Source organism: Pongo abelii, chromosome 16, assembly GCF_028885655.2.
Source record: "Pongo abelii isolate AG06213 chromosome 16, NHGRI_mPonAbe1-v2.0_pri, whole genome shotgun sequence".
Classification (NCBI taxonomy): domain Eukaryota; kingdom Metazoa; phylum Chordata; class Mammalia; order Primates; family Hominidae; genus Pongo; species Pongo abelii.
The window spans coordinates 47563259-47583289 of record NC_072001.2 but is presented as its reverse complement, the minus strand read 5'-3'; the positions used below and the strand labels follow the sequence as shown (position 1 = coordinate 47583289).

Here is a 20031-nt window from a genome sequence, read left to right as displayed (position 1 = left end):
CTGACTGTTACAATGGATATTATTTGACTTCAAATTTCGGGTCAACACCCTTACTATGGATCCACACTGTAAGACTTGGTCCATGCTACCACGGAAATGGCACCACCCCAGAGCCTTTAAGCAAAGAGCACAATAAGAAAATCGAACAAAAGAGGCAGGAACTGGGTTCCAAGGGAGCTGGAGGCAGCTGGACCAAGAAGGCAAAGAGCAATGCCACAGAGCGAGAACGGCTGCAACGGCCTGCTACGCTAAGCTAGGCCTTCAAGCATGCCAGGGCAGTTAAGCAGAGTGGGACTGGGGTCAGGGCAGATGTGGCTTTGCTAGAGAGGCTGGTACTGCCCCCCACAGGAAACGAATGGAATCGACTGGAGACAGCCGAGAGGTCTCCGCGGGAGTCACGAGGCCGAGCGTGAGCCGCTCCGTACACCGCGCATGCCCACGACGCAGTCAGGTTCCGGCGAAAGTGACCGGAAGTAACCGCCGGGCCAAGATGGCTGCAGAGGAGGGGGTCGCGAGTGCCGCTTCCGCCGGCGGTAGCTGGGGCGTTGCGGCCATGGGGCGGGTTCTACCGATGCTGTTGGTGCCGGTCCCCGCCGAGGTGATGGGGCAGCTCGGCTCCCGGGCGCAGCTGCACACACAGCAGGAGGCTCTGGGGAGCCTGACGGCTGCGGGCAGCCTCCAAGTGCTTTCTTTGGAGCCTGGCAGCCGGGGCGGGGGTCGCTGCTGCCTGGAGGGCCCCTTCTGGCAGTAAGTGCTGAGGGAGAGCTGGGCCGTGGGGGGAGTCCAGAGCCTAGGCTCGGCTGGCTGAGCCCCAAGGGCTCATGCCGAGGCCTCCTTGCAGCCATAGAGGTGGCGGGAGAAGGGTGCCAGCTGCAGGAAACGCCCCAGAGGCGAGCATGGTTTCCTCACAGAACCCTTCCCCCGACCTGAAACGCTCGCGTCGTTGCATTCTGGCAGCCCGGCTCTCCTGTTCCGGGTGGGCGGAGACGGCATCCAGCTCCTCTGCCACCTGCGGCGAACCCGGAACAGGTCTCAGCTGAGGCGCTGATTCTTTCATTATTCAACGCAGGTTGATTAACTGTCATAGCGTCGAGTCCCATGCCCATTTCTTCTTTCAGTTAAAGATGCCAGCTGAGGATCATCTCTAATTTGAATCATCGTGGTACTTTTTTCATGTCCTTGAAATGAATAGCGTTTTATTTCACATGTAGTCCTCTTCTTCAAGGACAGAGTCCAGTTTGTCCCTTCACTTATTCAACAAATATTGTGTGTCTGCTGTTACATAGGAGCAGTGCCTAAAAAGTTGAGTAAGACACTTCTTTCTTGCGAGGTGCGCATGTTTGGGGAAGACAAACATGATTACAATAATGCATTACTTTGTACTTCCGTAACTCTTGGTTCAGTACTTAAGAGTTTACATCAAAGTTTAGGAACGCTCTCTTAGTGTTTTGAGTGGGCTGCTGCTTTTTTTTTTTTTTTTTTTTAAGATAAGGTCTCTGTCGCCCAGGCTGGAGTGTAGTGGCTCAGTCACGGCTCACGGCAGCCAGCCTTGACCTCCCGGGTTCAGCCTCCCCAGCAGCTACGACTACAGGTGTGCACCACCAGGCCTGGCTAGTTTTTCTATTTTTTGTAGAGATGAGGTCTCACTATGTTGCCTAGGCTAGTCTCAAACTCCTGGGCTCAAGTGATCCCGCCTCTCCCTGCCAAAGTGTTGGGATTACAGGCGTGAGCCACTGAGCCTGACCTGTTCTTTTAATAATTATTAATAGTATTTTCACAACTCTCTCTTTAAGATGAGTAGCCAAAAGGTGTCTTATTAATCTTGGAATCTCCAGCTCCTCTAACAGCTCCTGACATTTAGAGATTCATTTGATAAATCAGTGAATGCTTAACTCTTCTGGGTTTGTCCTCTCTACCCTTAATGTCTAGTTGCTCGAAAGAGGAATCTCTGCGTTTAGTTTATAAACTAAGTTATTTATAAACTAGTTGAGGGGAAATTAGTTTATTTAGCAGTATCAAGTACCTGTGAATGTGACTCTGTAAAGAGAGGAATGGGGCAAAGAAAAGCCGAAATCTTTAGGTGTTTGAGAACCCAGCAGGGAAGGTAAGACCCAGATGAAATAAAGGGAATGTTCATATGCTAGTTCATGAAATTAGAGGGGAGGAGGACCAAGAAAGGACTTTTTAATTTTTTTATTTGAATTGAATTTTAATTTAGTTAAAATACTTCATAGGGTAAAAATAAGAGCATGTTTATAGTATTTAGAGTTTACTTCCTACTTTTTCAAAGTACATAGGTCTTTTTAATATTGTTGAAATTACATCATATATCTTGTTTATTGCATTGAAAATTTCCTGTCTTTCCATGTGGCAGTATTGTCCCTATGCTAATGATGTACTCTACCTTTTAAGTATATCTTAGTTTAACCTTTTGTGTATTTGACATTTAGGTTATTTTCTACATTTATCAATATGAACAGTCAGAAACATGTCAATTTTTTTATCTAATAAGGATATAATACTCTAATAGTATAAAACTATAGTAGTATAAAATACATAATAGTACATAATACTATTGTGTACTCTTATTAGTTTTATTACTAACTGAATTAAATCATGTATGTACCACAGTAGTTTTATATACTACTCCAGAAGTATAAAACTTACTACTTCTGTAGAAAAAGCAAGTTTCTTAAAAGATGAAATTTTATCAGCATGGTATAGCCTCACCTCTTTCCATTGTTATTTTCAAATTTGGGGCTTTTATTTGTAATATGTAATTTAGTTTTAATGTTTAATTTGAAGCTGAAACACTATCAGCCTTGCCAGTGTTGTTATTTTGACATTTCAGTTTAAGAATTCCATAACTGTACTGTTTAGTAATGGTAGTCATTAGCTACATGTGGCTGTTAAAGTAAAAAATTTGGTTCCTTAGTTGCCCCACATTTCAAGTGTTCAGTAGCTGCATGTGGCTATTGACTACTGTATTGGGCAATGCTAATATAAAACATTTCCATCACGGAAGGTTCTATTAGGCAGAGTTTTTCAAGATTTGGAATCGTCAGTCTATAAATACAAATAATCACTTTCTTTTTAAAGGCAAAACATTTAAGTTATCAAAAACCTATTTTATTGTGAATACCACCTCATATAAATAATATGCGTATTTTGTTGTTGATACCTACCCTTGATCATGACAGTTTGTTTAAACATACTAGTTGAGATTACAGATGAAAGAATAAATGGAGCCATCATTTCTTGCTCTGAGCCCCACATTTTTGTTTTTTACCACCCACTCCTGTATTTTTGTGTTGGTGTAAAAGGGAAGCGGGAAGAGGAGGGAGGTCCTAGAGCAGTTTACCTTCTCTTAAATTGACATGTAGAATGAATATACCAGGTCAACTAAACTGTTCTCTACTTATTCAGCCCTTCTACCCCCACCATTGTGGGTAAATATTATTGCGGATATAGAATATAATAAATGTAAACTTTCTTTCTTAGCTTTATATGGGAGGATTCTCGTGACAGCAGCACACCAACTGAAAAGCCCAAACTGCTCGCTGTTGGTGAAAATTATGAACTGCTTATCTATGAATTTAATTTGAAAGATGGAAGATGTGATGCAACCATTTTGTATAGCTGTAGTGGGGAGGCATTGCAAAAGCTCATTGAAGATCAAGATATCAGTAAGTATCTACAGGTGGTCTTTCAGCATATTTAAATTTGTGACATTACCATGTAGTTATATACTTCAGGAAAAGTTGTCATAGAGATGAAATCAGGTCTACACTGTCCGATATAGTAGTCACTAGGCAGATGGGGCTATTGAGCACTTGAAATGTGGTTAATATGAATTAAGATGTACTTTGTGTTATATACATATTAGATTTTGAAGACTTAATACTAAAAAAGTAAAATATCTCAATTTTTTGTATTTAATTACATTTCACAATATGAAATACTTTGAATATAAGCTAACGTATATTATTAAAATTAATTTCACCTGTTTCAATGTGGCTACCAGAAAATTTTATTTATTTATTTTTATTTTATTTTATTTTTTCGAGACAGAGTCTCGCTCTGTCACCCAGGCTGGAGTGCAGTGGTGCCATCTCAGCTCACTGCAACCTTCGCCTCCCCAGTTCAACTGATTCTCCTGCCTCAGCCTTCTGAGTAGCTTGGACTACAGGCGCCCGCCACCACGCCCAGCTAACTTTTATATTTTTAGTAGAGACAGGGTTTCGCCATGTTGGCCAGGCTGGTCTCAAACTCCTGACCTCAAGTGATCCGCTCACCTGGGCCTCCCAAAGTGCTGGGATTACAGGCGTGAGCCACCCCTGCTAGAAAATTTTAAGTCATGTATGTGGTTCACATTATATTTCTATTGAACAGTGCTGATCTAGACTGCTTATAGAGCTGTTGACTGCAGGGAGCAGAAATCAAAGCACTCAAGCCTCTATTTTTAAAGCAGTAACATACTCTTCACCCTTGATTATAAGGTTTCTTCTTTTTTTCTTTTAAAAAAAGAAAAAGTGTTCTTATGGGGTCCCATGGGTAAGTTGGCTTTTTTGAATACTCCTTCTAGTGTGCTGTCAGACTAGCATAAATGGAACCAGGGACATTGTAGGCCGTCTTTATTCATCCTCTTACCTACCTCCCAGTGACTTCCTTAGGTGGGTGTGAACGATAACTGCGTAAAGTTAGACTAAGTCCAGTTCCTTTTTTGTTTTACTTTTTTGTATTAGGTTTATAAAATCAAATGTACCAGTTGTAAAATTGTGACCAATGAGTTTGAAATAATATCCTTTTGTTTTGTAGGTATTTCCTTATTGTCTTTGAGAATCCTGTCATTTCACAATAACACATCATTATTGTTCATCAACAAATGTGTCATCCTACATATTATATTTCCTGAAAGAGATGCTGCAATTAGAGTACTCAACTGTTTCACACTACCCTTGCCTGCACAGGCAGTGGACATGATTATTGACACGCAGCTCTGCAGAGGAATTCTTTTTGTTTTGAGTAGTTTAGGCTGGATCTGTATCCTTGGTGGTAGAAGTGTTGATTGATATGCAGAGGAGAAGAACACCTATAAAGATGAGCCTTTTTAGGCTTTAGTTTTGGGAGCTGGGATATAGGAAGCGTGGTTAGTTATTCAGTAAAACTTTTCATGGAAAAAGATACTCGTAAACTTAAAATACTAAATTGTATATTACTTTATATTCTAGTTGAATATTTTCCAGTATATACATTTTTAATAGTATTAACCATACGTATCTGTGTTCTTTTAAAATTGTATATTCTCTGCATTACGTATTTATTCAAAATGTATTTCTTGAATATCTACTATGTGCTTATGTAGCCGGGTGCGGTGGCTCACGCCTGTAATCGCAGCACTTTGGGAGGCCGAGGTGGGCGGATCACAAGGTCAGGAGTTCGAGACCAGCCTGGCCAATATGGTAAAACCCTATCTCTGCTAAAAATACGAAAAAACTAGCCAGGCGTGGTGGTGCATGCCTGTAATCCCAGCCTACTCGGGAGGCTGAGGCAGGAGAATAGCTTGAACCTGGGAGGCGGAGGTTGTGGTGAGCCAAGATCGTACCACTGCACTCCAGCCTAGGCAACAAGACTGAGACTCTGTCTTAAAAAAAAAAAATGCTTATGTTGTGATACATGTCTTTTCATGTATAAATATAGTCTACCTCTTGTCTTTAATGATGCTTCCATCATATTAATGAATGTTTGCTTTGCCACGTTAATTTGATCTTGGAAAATATTATGGGTTCTTTGTCTGCGGTAGATCTGTTGGTCATCAGCAAAATTATTCTGAAGATTTGACAAATTATCCCTTATATGATTTTGGAACTTTAATTTCTGAATTAAAATAATGGTTTTTATATTTTGTAATAGGTATATAATTTTTGCAAAAATGTCATCAATACTAAATTAACAATTTTTGTTGCCAGGTTATGGAACTGCACTGTCCAAAACAGTAGGCACTAAGCGTATGTGGCTATTAAGCATATGAAATTGGCTAGCATAACTTGGGAATTGAATTCTTAATTTTGTGTAATTAGATTTTTTTTTCTTCTCCTGAGACAGGGTCTCACTCTCACCCGGGCTGGAGTGCAGTGGCATGATCTCGGCTCACTGCAACCCCTGCCTCCTGGGCTCAAGCGATTCTCGTGCCTTAGCTTCCCGAGTAGCTGGGACTATATGCATGGGCCGCCACTCCCAGCTAATTTTTGTTACTTTAGATTTAAAAGCTGATACTCAATTCAGTCATTGGAGAACTTTTATGGATGTTTGTTACAACTTTAGTTGTTCCAACTTTCAACCTTAAATTTTATGAAGTCTCAATACAGATCAGGTATTTCTGATGAAAATTTAGTACGCAAATTAAGATGTGCTCTAAGTGTAAAATATCAGACTTTGAACATTTATAGAAGAAAAAACATAAAATGTCTCAGTTTTTATACTGACTGCATGTTGATAATACTTTGGATAGACAGTATTGGGTTACATAAAATAGTAGGTTTACCTCATCTCTTGGCCAGTGCTGTTGGAAAATAGCAGTGCCTCTGGGCCCGGCCCTGAGTAGATGTTCAGCAGGTGTTGTTGAAGAACTTGGTATCAGGTTCTTTATTGTGCCGTCAACTTCATAGTCATCTGGTTGTTATAATGGGGGCTTGCCTCAGTTTTCAGTCTTCTTCTGTTATACCTACAAAATTGGAGTGATAAAGTCTATCGCTCTATCCCAACCTGTGCTTTAAATGGTTAGGCATACTTACAAAACTGGCATTTTCTTTTAACTCTAACTCAAAGACATTTTTGATGTTGTGGATGGTACATATGTAGCTCATGTGGATTTAGCACTTCACAAAGAAGACATGTGTAATGAGCAGCGACAGGAGCCAGCCAAGATTTCTTCATTTACTTCACTGAAAGTTTCTCAAGACCTTGATGTTGTAGTGATTGTCAGCTCCTCCAACTCCGCAGTTGCTCTTAACTTAAATTTGTATTTCAGGTATGTAGATGACTGCAGTTTCTAATTTGAGGTAAATAGTTAGACTGATAAGAGGTTAAAAATATCCTTGTTAGTTTCTTTTTTTTAACTAGTGTTTCTTTTTCTATTCAGTTAGATCATGTTCTAGCTAATACATTATAAAGTAGTTACTGAATAATATGTGTAACTGACCACTGGCTACCTTTTATATTTTTACATGTTCATCAAAGTTTTGATTTGATTTGACTTATATGTTATATATGGGTTATGTCATGTAAATCAAAATTACACAATTTTAAACCACAGTTTAGCACTTAATTGTATAGACATGTTATTTCCCTAATTTTCTCATGTTTCCCGTAGAGTTTATAAGCTCCTTGAGAACCCAAGTTCATGATTGGTTCTTTAAATTCATTGTCAATTTCAGTTTACCTTAGCTTTCCACCTCCACAGCCATACCCTAGGCTTTGTCAATATTTGAAGTCGCCCCTCCCCCAAGTCACTACTTTTTACATCTCAGTCTCTGACCACAACTTCCCAAACTTTCCAGCTTGCTTACTCAAGTACTCCCACTTCACCTGTCCTCTGACCTAACTGGAATTTCCAATTTATTGACCTTCCACTCTTTACCCCCTCCTGTCTTCACTTCCCTCTCTTTCCAGCATAGATTCTGTGATCCATCATACCAGTTACTTTCTTGAATGTACTCTAAACTCTTGCTCCTGCCTTGTGATAGCACTTGGTCTGGCAGAATTTCAACCCTGATTGAAATCTTTTTTTCTGCCTTCACAGTGTCTACAGTTAGACAGCTGAGTACTTGTAGAAAACAACAAAAGAAAATTGATACCACTCTAGGTTCACACTTAGTACCTTTAATTGGTCTTAATGTTGCCTGGAAATTTTACGGTGATTTTTCATGAGCCCATTCTTTACAACTGTATTTTTAAACCTTCTCTGTTTTCTTCAAACCTCCATTAATCTCTTTATTCCCAACTTTTCTTGGATGACCTTGCCTCCTATGAAGGCCCATCCCTCTGTGTGTGCTTTAGATCCCATTCCTTCCATCCTTCTTAGGGGCCTTTCTCCATTTCCTCTCTTTTTTATATAGTTGTCACCTTTATCCACAGTTACACTTTCTCCCGGTCAATTGTGGTCCAGAAGTATTACATACAGTAAGATATTTTAAGAAAGACTACATTCACATAACTTTTATTACAGTATATTGTTGTAATTGTCCTATTATTAGTTATTACTCCCTCACTGGGCCTAATTTATAAATTAAACTTTATCATAGGTATGTATGCATAGGAAAAAAACAGTACAGTTGACCCTTGAACAACTGAGGGTTGCGAACCCCCTGCACGATCAAAATGCCACATGTAACTTTTGACTCCCCCAAAACTTAGCTACTAATAGCCTACAGTTGACTAGAAACCTTACTGATAACATAAACAGTTGGTTAACACATATTTTCTATGTTATATTTATTATACTGTATTCGTACAATAAAGTAAGCTACAGAAAAGAAAATGTTAAGAAAATTTTAAGGAAGCGAAAATACATTTACAATACCGTACTGTATTGATACTCTACATAATCTGTTTACAAGATGAGTAGTCTGTCTGAAAAGGCAAGCAACCGCAGCAGCATACCTCAACCCATGGTACATGTTAGGCAATTCATGTTTTTCTTACAATGTCATGACTTTTCTCTACTTGGGAGCACTTCCAGCATTACATTTCATATGGGTCCCATGGTGTTGTTATACAAGGTTATGGTATGGCACGAAACATGATGAAAAATACATGAGAACCGCAAGAAATCACTTTTAAAAAATTATGTTACAATTTTTAGAGACAGGATCTTGCTATGTTGTCCAGGCTGGACTCTAACTCCTGGGCCCAAGCAGTCCTCCAACTCAGCCTCCCAAGTAGCTGGGACTATACGTTCACATCACCGTGCCAGCTAGAGAGATCACTTTTTACTGTGATACACAATTTACTGGAGAGAAGAACTACTCACACAGAGATTATTAGTATCACATGGCATTTTAAGCAGATACTTACAACATTAGGGCTCACTGCAATGGTAACAGGAAGTGGCTATGAGATTATTACAGCAGTACAGTATATACTACAGCTAATTATATGCAGTTATTTAATACTGCATCTTGACATTCGTTTACATTTTCTTTGGCTTCGAATGGTATCATGTACAGTCTGTAAATGTGTACATAGGTTCTGATAAATGTTAACTTTTTTTTTTCTTTTTTGAGATGGAGTTTCGCTCTTGTCCGGGATGGAGTGCAATGATGCGATCTCAGCTCATTGCACCCTCCGCCTCCTGGGTTCAAGCGATTCTCCTATCTCAGCCTCCTGAGTAGCTGGGATTACCGACCACCCACGCCTGGCTAATTTTTTGTATTTTTAGTAGAAATGGGGTTTCACCATGTTGGCCAGGCTGGTTTTGAACTTATGACCTCAGGTGATCCGCCCACCTTGGCCTCCCAAAAATGCTGGGATTACAGGCGTGAGCCACCGCACCCAGCCAATCTTAACTTTTTATAATAAGTTTGTGGGGTTTTTTTTTAATTTTGAGATGGAGTCTTGCTCTGTTGCCAAGGTTGGAGTGCAGTGGTGCAGTCTCGGCCCACTGCAAGCTCCGCCTCCTGGGATCAAGTGATTCTCCTGTCTCAGCCTCCCAAGTAGCTGGGATTACAGGCATGTGCCACCACGCCCAGCTAATTTTTGTATTTTCAGTAGAAACAGGGTTTCGCCATGTTGGCCAGGCTGGTCTTGAACTCCTGACCTCAAGCGATCCACCTGCCTCAGCCTCCCAAAGTACTGGGATTACAGGCATGAGCCACCATGCCCAGCCAATTTGTGCATAATTTATGGTAGAAAATGATAAAATAGAGTAGTAACTACGTAACTTTTATGCATTCATGACATACCTGACTTAATCTTGATTTTAAAAATATTTCTAGGCTAAACTGGGCATAGTAGTACATGCCTGTGGTCTCAGCTACTCTGGAGACTGAGGCAGGAGGATTGCTTGAGTCCAGGAGATCAAGGCTACTGAGCTGTCATTGCACCACTGCACTCCAGCCTGGGCAACAGAGCAAGACCCTGTCTGAAAAAAATATATTTCTAGGCTACATGGTTCATTTGTGAGTTTAAACAAATTGTTGCAAATCTCTAAAAATTTTTCCAATATATTTTTGCAAAAAAAAATATCATATAAGTGGACCCATGGAATTCAAACCTGTGATATTCAAGGGTCAACTGTATGTATAGGGTTTGGTACTATCTGCAGTTTCAGGTACCTACTGTGTGTCTTGAATGTATCCGCTGTGGATAAGAGGGAACTACTGTATCTCCAACTTCTTTTTGGTATTAGATCCACATCCACTTAATCATCAGGTCCTAGCCATTCTGTCTCCTAAATGTTTGTCCACTTTTCTCACCTCTTCTGTCGTCACTCTATGCCACCATCATCTCTTAATTTAAGAACTATTTTAATAGTCTCCTACTTGATCTCCTCATGCCTATTCTTAACCCCTCAAATCCATCCACAATAGAGTAGCTAAGAGTGATGTTGTTAAAATGCATATTTTATCAGAGGTGTAGCCAGGCATTAACATCTGGGGCAGGGGTATCTACCTTTTATTTTGTTGGTGGGGAAACTGTTTTCTCATGCATCTTCTCATTTTCGCCCTACCTTCTCTAACTTCTTTTCATCATCATCCTGGGACAGTGTCATATGGTTGTGTCAACAAATTACCTTCAAGTTGTTTAAAGGATTAATATTTAATAATGTAAGTGTTCGAGGAGATAAAATCCTTCCCCTTCTTCCCCTAGCTACTCTTCTGCATCTGTTCATATTGCTTTTCTGCTTAAAAGCCTTCTTCAGGTTCCTTTTCCCCCTCAGATAAAAGTTTAAAATTCTTAATAGCCTATGGGGCCCTGAACCATCTTTCTAGCCTCATCCCATTCCGTCTTACTTCTCATTTTCTATACATTAGCCACCCTTGCCTTCTTTCTCAAATGTAACAGCCCCCTTTTCCACATATACTCTCCCACCTATACCCACACACATACTTTGCTTTCTAGTTCTTATGCATTCCTCTGGTCTCAGCCTAAATCTTACTTTGTGGTGGCAGTATAATGAGTAATTTTAAAATCTGGACTGGAGGCAGAGGCAGGCAGATCACTGGAAGTCAGGAGTTTGAGACCAGCTTGGCCAATATATAGTAAAACCCCGTCTCTACTAAAAATACAAAAATTAGCCAGCCATGGTGGCATGCACCTATAGTCCCAGCTACTCGGGAGGCTAAGACAGGAGAATCGCTTGAACCCAGAAGGCAGAGGTTGCAGTGAGCTGAGATTGCGCCACTGCACTCCGGCCTGGGTGACACAGTGAGACTCTGTCTCAAAAAAAAAAAAACAACCAGACTTGATAGTCACATTAGTCTGTTTCAAAGTGTTTCTGAACCTTAGTTTCCATATCTATAAGATGGGGTTATATTTACCTCACAGGGTTGTTGAGAGGCTTAAATAAGAGTTTGTGTGAAGTGTTTAGCATAACATCTGAAATATACAGTAGACAGTAAGTGTTCTTATTGCTTTATCAAGCTAACTGCCCTTAATAGAGTAAAATTCTTACAGTTCACTCTATTACTGTGGCACAAGCAAGGGAGATAAGAAGTTCCTTTCTGCGGAATTTGTTGTACTATTCCTTCTCTGTAATCTCTTATTTTTAACAGGAGCAATAGTAACACAAATTTGGGTTTGATCATCATTTTTTCATATGGCTATCATTATTTTTAAATGTAGGCAACACCCAGGACACCTACTGTGTGAAAGAATACTAGAAGACCTTCCTATTCAAGGACCTAAGGGCATAGACGAAGATGATCCTGTTAACTCTGCCTACAACATGAAACTGACCAAGTTTTCCTTCCAAATTGATAGGTACAGAAACTTCCTTTTCATTTAGTTTATTGTTCTTATTTTTTATCATGCTGACACTGTACCCTTTCATTAAAGGTCTTTATTTGATAGATACTTTTTTTTCTTAAGAACATCTTTGCCCTGGTTTAGTGTTTTACATAGTGCCTTTTACTGTGACAGGTGTTAAGTTGTATTTTACTTGGTTTTCCAGGTCTTGGAAAGCCCAGCTATCATCATTGAATGAAACAATAAAGAAATCCAAACTGGAGGTTTCCTGTTGTGCTCCATGGTTCCAGGATATTTTGCATTTGGAGTCACCTAAATCTGGTAACCACAGTACAAGTGTGCAGAGCTGGGCTTTCATTCCACAGGACATAATGCACGGGCAATATAATGTTCTACAGAAAGATCATGCCAAGACCAGTGATCCAGGAAGATCATGGAAAATAATGCACATCAGCGAACAAGAGGAACCCATAGAGCTTAAATGTGTGTCTGTGACAGGATTCACTGCACTGTTTACTTGGGAAGTGGAAAGGATGGGCTATACCATTACCCTCTGGGATTTGGAGACCCAGGGCATGCAGTGTTTTTCCCTTGGCACAAAGTGTATTCCTGTAGACAGTAGTGGAGACCAGCAACTGTGCTTTGTTTTGACAGGTGAGACTGTCTTGTATTAGATTGAAATCCATTGCTGAGATGTATGCTTTCCTACTGTGTTTTACTTCTGCCTCAGTGCCTGCTCTTGCCTTTAAGTGGTATTGTAATTGTTTATAGAGGAAGTTTCTTGTTTTTCTTGGTAATAGTGTCTCATATGTTTGGCTTTTAATTAACGTCATTTCTGCCCAGCTAAATGCTAAGATACTAAGAGAAAGTATGAGAGAAATGAAGTTTATTATTATTATTATTTTTAACCCAAAGAGTCTTCATTTGACTTCACAAGCAGAGGTTGTAAGCTAGCTGCTCATGGGCCATGTATGAACTGCATATTTATTTTGCTTGGCTTGCAATGTCTAGGCTTTTAAAAAAGATTATAAACATTCAGAATGAGAGGATTTCGCACAAATTCTAATTTCCAGCTGTAACTGAAAAATTGTAAGATCTGCTGGGTGCGGTGGCTCACGCCTGGAATCCCGGCACTTTGGGAGGCTGAGGCAGATGGATAACCTGAGGTCAGGAGTTCGAGGCCAGCCTGACCAATATGGTGAAACACCGTCTCTACTAAAAATACAAAAATTAGCCTTGCGTGGTGGCCGGCACCTGTAGTCCCAGCTACATGGGAGGCTGAGGCAGGAGAATTGCTTGAATCTGGGAGGCGGAGGTTGCAGTAAGCCGAGATTGCACCACTGCACTCCAGCCTGGGAGACAGAGCGAGACTCCGTCTCAAAAAAAAAAGAAATTATAAGATCTGGCAACACTGGGTCTGCATTCCTGCATAGTAACTTATGGGTTGGAGCTGAGTTTCAATTGTTCTCTTAGATGGGCCATTTTATTTCTCTCTTTTTTTTTTAATTTACTTTTTTTTTTTTTTTTTTTTTTTTTTAGACAGTGTCACTCTGTCGCCCAGGCTGGAGTGCAGTGGTGCAATCTTGGCTCACCACAACCTCCACCTCCCTCCAGAGTAGCTGGGACCACAGGCACGCACCACCACGCCCAGATAATTTTTGTATTTTTAGGAGAGACAAGGTCTCACTGTGTTGGCCAGGCTGGTCTCAAACGCCTGACCTCAAACAGTCCACCTGCCTCAGCCTCCCAAAGTGCTGGGATTACAGGTGTGAGCCACCACACCTGGCTGTACTTTTATTTTTTAATAGAGATGAGGTCTCACTACCTTGCCCAGGCTGGTCTCAAACTCCTGAGCTCAAGTGATCCTCCCAGCTTGGCCTCTCAAAGTGCTAGGATTACAGGTGTGAGCCACCATGCTTGGCCTGAGCCATTTTGTTTCTGAATAGGTTTTTCTTGCACTTCTCTCACTACCTGCTTTGCCCCTGTACGCATGGGACATTTTGGTATTTCAGATACGCATTCATTCACCGCATAATTCATCTTCTGCAAAGGTATTGAATGTCCTGATTGGAATTAACCGTGTTTCTTCTATACCCAAATTTTGGTAATCATGTATTTCTATGTGTCAGGAATATGCTATGAATTATTTTATTTTATAATAGTAAACCAGAAATCTGACATCCGTAAATGATTAAAGTTCCAGGATTGATTATGCAAGATAATATAAAGTAGAAATGTGGGGTTTAGTGCTTTTTTTTTTTTTTTTTTCATATGGAGTCTCACTCTTGTGTCCCTGGCTGGAGTGCAGTGGTGTGATCTGGCTCACTGCAACCTCCGCCTCCCAGGTTCAAGTGATTCTCCTGCCTCAGCCTCCCAAGTAGCTGGGATTACAGCCGTCTGCCACCACACCTGGCTAAATTTTTGTTTATTTTTGGTAGAGACAGGGTTTCACCATGTTGGCCAGGCTGGTCCCAAACTCCTGACCTCAGGTGGTCTGCCCACCTCCGCCTCCCAAAGTGCTGGGATTACAGGCAGGAGCCACTGTGCCTGGCTAATTTAGTGCTATTTCATAAAATGGATTGCTCTTATAAGAATTTGCCTTGTGGTCAGTGTTTTAAAGACAAATTTTCTTGGTGGGTGCAGTGGCTCACGCTTGTAATCAAAGCATTTGGGAGGCCAAGGTGGGAGGATTACTTGAAGCCAGGAGTTTGAGACCAGCCTGGGAAACAAAGTGAAACCCTATTGCTACAAAACAATTTTAAAAAATTTTTAAATTAGCAAAACAGTTTTTTAAAAATTAGCTGGGTGTGATGGCATGAAACTGTAATTCCAGCAACTCTGGAGGCTGAGGTGGGAGGATTGCTTGAGCCCAGGAGTCTGAGGCTGCAGTGAACTATGATCACACCACTGCCCTCTGGCCTAGGCAACAGAGGGAGACTCTGTCTCTAAAAAGGAAAAACCCACAAAACTCTCCTATAAAAATGTTGAAAAACCATGATGAGTTAAGATCATTATAGTACATGATGTCCAGTAAATATATTTGTAATTATAGTACTGAAGTATTGGGTAATTAAAAATCAATTCCTAAATCATAATCCTAAGATCTAATCTAATTTGTTAAAGCTAACTTTTATTTTTCCTGTAGAGAATGGACTCTCTCTGATTTTGTTTGGTTTGACTCAAGAAGAGTTTTTAAACAGGCTCATGATCCATGGAAGTGCCAGCACTGTGGACACTCTTTGTCATCTCAATGGCTGGGGGAGGTGCTCAATTCCCATACATGCACTAGAGGTAACAGAATTAAATGCCCAAGAACATTACTTAATTATTTTGTGTTATATACTTTTATTCGATTTAGGATTTGAGAGAATTCATTTAATTTAGCAGCAAAAAGAATGTAGCCTTTGCATAGCTATTTAAACAATTCTGGCTGTTTCATTACCCTAACTGTGCTTAGCAGTTTACCCTTTTTGGCTTTAAAAGATATAAGATTATAGTAAATGATAAGAAAAAGGTACAGGAAATGGAGGCAACATTAAGCTGATGAGACTAAATGAAGTGGAAATAAGCTATGGAAAGCTTGAACAGTAATGATCTTTTATTCCTACCTTATGCTTCCTACTTTTTTTTTTTTTTTTTTTTTTTGACGCAGGGTCTCACTCTATTGCCCAGGCTGGAGTGCAGTGGTGCAATCTCAGCTCACTGCAACCTCCGCCTCCCAGGTTCAAGCAATTCTCCTACCTCAGCCTCCCCAGTAGGTGGGACTACAGGCACGCACCACCATGTCCAGCTAATTTTTGTATTTTTTGGTAGAGGCAGGGTTTTGCCATGTTGGGCATGGCTGGTCTCGAACTCCTAATTTCAAGTGATTCACCTGCTGTGTCCCAGAGTGCTGGGATTACAGGAGTGAGCCACTGCACCCAGCCTGCTTCCTACTATTCTAATCCAACTTCAGAAGAGGCATAACCTGAATTTATGTAGCATTTTATAATTCACAAACACTCTTTTACATGGAATATCTAATTTTGTCCCAAAACAACCACATGAGACAAATTGGGTAGTTTATATTCTTTTTATTTTGCAGATGAAGAAACTTAGGCTTTCAGTGATTGAGTGGGTGACCCAGAGCCATGTTAATAAAGACAGGAGCTAGAATCAAGGGCAGGGTACCTTCTGCTATACTACACAGTCCCTGAAGTTAATAATGTTATGTGCCAGTTTCTTTAAATGACAGCTTTATTGAGATATAAATCACATACCCATAAAATTCACCCTTTTAAAGTGTACAATTCAATGGCCTTTGGTATATTCAGAGTTGTGCAGCCATCACCACTAATTCTAGAACATTTTCATCACCTCAAAAAGAAACTCCCTAACCATTAGTGGCCACTCCCTATTTCCTGTTGTCTCCAAGTCTTAAACACCAATCTACTTTCTGACTGGATTTTTCTATTCTGGACATTTCATGTAAATTGAATTATAAAATATGTGACCTTTGTGACAGGCATCTTTTGACCTAGCATGTTTTCAAAGTTCATCCATATTGTAGCATGTGTCACTACAACTTCATTCCTTTTTATGGCTGAATATTCCATTGTATCAATATATACTGCATTTTGTTTATCCATTCATCAGCTGATGGACATTTGGGTTGTCTCCACTTTCTAGCCATTATGAATAATCCTGCTGTGGACATTTGTGTACAAGTTTTTGTGTTGACATATGTTTTCATTTCTCTGGGGTATATACCTAGCTGTGGAATTACTGGGTCATTTATTATTTTTGAGGAATCCCCAAACTTCCACAGTGACTGCACCATTTTACATTCCCATCAGCAATGTATGAGGGTTCTGCTAGCTGCACATCTTAGCTAACACTTGTTATTGTTTGTTTTTTATTGCAGCCATCCTAGTTAGTGTGAAGTCAAAATGAAATGGCATCTCATTGTGGTTTTCATTTGTATTTTCCTAATGACTAAACATGTTGAACATGTTTTCATATGCTTATTGGCTATTTGTGTGTCTTCTTTGGAGAAATGTCTGTCGAATTACTTTGCCCCTTTTTAAATTAGGTTGTCTTTTTATTGAGTTCTAAGAGTTCTGTATACATTCTGGATGCTAGACCCTATGACATACATGATTTACAAATACTTTCTCCCATTCTTTAGATTGTTATTTCACCTTTTTAAAATTTTTTTAACTTTTATTTTAGGTTCAGGGGTACATTTGCAGGTTTGTCACATAGGTAAATTGCATATCATGGGGGTTTGGTGTACAGATTATTTCATCACTCAGGTAATAAGCATAGTACCTGATAGGCAGTTTTCAATCCTCACCTTCCTCCTAGCCTCCACCCTCAAGTAAGCCCCAGTGTCTATTATTCTCTTTTTTTTGTTCATGTGTACTGTGTTTAGCTCCCACTTATAAGTGAGAACACCCAGTATCTGGTTTTCTGTTCCTGCATTAGTTCACTTAGGATAATAGCCTCTAGCTCCATCCATGTTGCTGCAAAGGACATGACCTCGCTCTTTTTTATGGCTGCATAGTATTCCATAGTGTATATGTATCACAAATTCTTTATCCAATTGATATGGTTTGGCTGTGTCCCCACCCAAATCTCATCTTGAATTGTAATCCCCATGTGTCAAGGGAGGGAGGTGATTGCATCATGGGAGCAGTTTCCCCAATGCTGTTCTCCTGATAGTGAGTTCTCAAGAGATCTGATGGTTTAAAAGTGGCAGTTTTCCCCTGTGCTGTCTCTTCTGCCACCATATAAGACATGGCCTTGCTTCCCCTTCACCTTCTGCCATGATTGTAAGTTTCCTGAGGCCTCCCAGCCATGCAGAACTGTGAGTCAATTAAACCTCCCTTCTCAGGTAGTATCTTTGTAGCAGTGTGAGAACAGACTAATACACTAGTTTGCCAACCTAAATGCCAATCATGGGCATTTAGGTTGATTCCTTGTCTTTGCCATTGTCAATAATGCTGTGAGGAATATATGTGTGCAGGTATGTTTATGGTAGAATGATTTATATTCCTTTGGTTATATACCCAATAATGGGATTGCTGGGTTGAATGATAGTTCTGCTTTAAGTTCTTTGAGAAATCGCCAAACTGCTTTCCACAATGGCTGAGCTAATTTACGTTCCCACCAGCGTTGTATAAGCTTTCCCTTTTCTCTGCAACCTCGCTAGCACCTGTTATTTTTTGACTTTTTAGTAATAGCCATTCTGACTGGTGTGAGATGGTATCTCGTTGTGGTTTTGATTTGCATTTCTCTAATGATAAGTGATATTGAGTATTTTTTCATATGCTTGTTGGTCATGTGTATGTCTTCTTTTGAAAAGTGTCTGTTCATGTCCTTTGCCCACTTTTTAATGGGGTTATTTTTTGCTTGTTAATTTGTTTAAGTTCCTTATAGATTCTGGATATTAGACGTTTGTCAGATGCATGGTTTGCAAATATTTTGTCTTATTCTCTAGGTTGTCTGTTTATTGATAGTTTATTTTGCTATGCAGAAGCTCTTTAGTTTAATTAGGTCCCATTTGTCAATTTTTGGTTTTTGTTGCAATTGCTTTTGGTGTCCTTGTCATGAAATCTTTGCCAGGGCCTATGTCCAGAATGGTATTTTCTAGGTTATCTTCCAAGGTTTTTATAGTTTTAGGTTTTACTTTTAAATCTTTAATCAAACTTGAGTTGATTTTTGTATATGGTGTAAGAAAGGGGTTCAGTTTCAATCATCTGCATATGGCTAGGCTTTTATCCCAGCATATTAATTGAATAGGGAGTTCTTTGCCCATTGTTTGTTTTTGTCAACTTTGTGGAAAACCAGATGGCTGTAGGTGTGTGCCTTTATTTCTGGGCTCTCTGTTCTGTTCTATTGGTCTGTGTGTCTGCTTTTGTACCAGTACTATGCTGTTTTGGTTACTGTAGCCTTGTAGTATAGTTTGAAGTCAGGTAATGTGAAGTCTGCAGCTACAATTGTTCTTAGACAAAAGGCCGAGAAGTGATGATGTCTCTAGCTTTGTTCTTTTTGCATAAGATTGCTTTGGCTATTCAGGATCTTTTTTGGATCCGTGTGAATTTTAAAATAGTTATTTCTAATTCTGTGAAGAATGTCATTGGTAGTTTGATAGGAATAGCATTGAATATGTAAATTGCTTTGGGCAGTATGACCATTTTAACAATATTGATTCTTCCTACCCATGAGCATGGGATGTTTTTCCATTTGTTTGTGTCATCTCTGATTTCTTTCAGCATTGTTCTGTAATTCTCATTGTAGAGATCTTTCATCTCTCTAACTGTATTTCTAGGTATTTTATTCTTTCGGTGACTTTTGTGAATGGGATTGCATTCTTTATTAGGCTCCCAGCTTGAACATTGTTGGTGTATAGAAATGCTGCTGACTTTTTTTTTTAACATTGATTTTGTATCCTGAAACTTTGCCAAAGTTGTTTATCAGATCCAGGAGCTTTTGAACAGAGACTATGGGGTGTTCTAGGTATAGAATCATGTCAGCTGCAAACAGAGATAGTTTTACTTCCTCTGTTCCTATTTGGATGCCTTTTATTTCTTTCTCTTGCCTGATTTTTCTGGTTAGGACATCCAGTACTATGGTGAACAGGAGTGGTGAGAGTAGACATTTTTGTCTTGTTATGGTTCTCACAGAGAATGCTTCCAGCTTTTGCCCATTTAGTATGATGTTGGCTATGGGTTTTTCGTAAATAGCTCTTGATATTTTGAGATATGTTTCTTCAATGCCTAGTTTGTTGAGGGTTTTTAACATGAAGGGATGTTGAAGGGAGGATTACTTGACGAGCAAGCAATGGTTTTTGTTTTTACTTCTGTGTTTATATGATGAATCACATTTATTGATTGCATATGTTGAACGAGTCTTGCATGCCAGGGATAAAGCCTACTTGATTCTGTTGGATTAGCTTTTTGATGTATTGCTGGATTCAGTTCACTAGTAATTTGTGGAAAATTTTTTTTTTTTTTCAAGATGGAGTCTCGCTCTGTCGCCCAGGCTGGAGTGCAGTGGCACGATCTCGGCTCACTGCAAGCT

General features: G+C 39.8%; 1 protein-coding gene across 3 annotated transcripts in view; it reads left to right on the top strand.

Annotated features, from left to right (window-relative positions):
• The first annotated feature begins 448 nt into the window (after positions 1 to 448).
• SPG11 (SPG11 vesicle trafficking associated, spatacsin) overlaps positions 449 to 20031 on the top strand; it is a 101846-nt gene continuing 82263 nt past the window's right edge. For 2 of the 3 annotated variants that reach the window (XR_008514121.2, XM_024232354.3), the window contains exons 1-7: positions 449 to 747; positions 3502 to 3686; positions 4819 to 5043; positions 6829 to 7030; positions 11845 to 11982; positions 12173 to 12621; positions 15113 to 15258. Coding sequence is in view for 2 of the 3 variants with exons in the window: in XM_024232354.3 (XP_024088122.2) it covers positions 491 to 747; positions 3502 to 3686; positions 4819 to 5043; positions 6829 to 7030; positions 11845 to 11982; positions 12173 to 12621; positions 15113 to 15258 (1602 nt within the window). In the remaining variant the exon portion in view is untranslated. The other variant, XM_054532744.2, reaches the window with a different exon arrangement.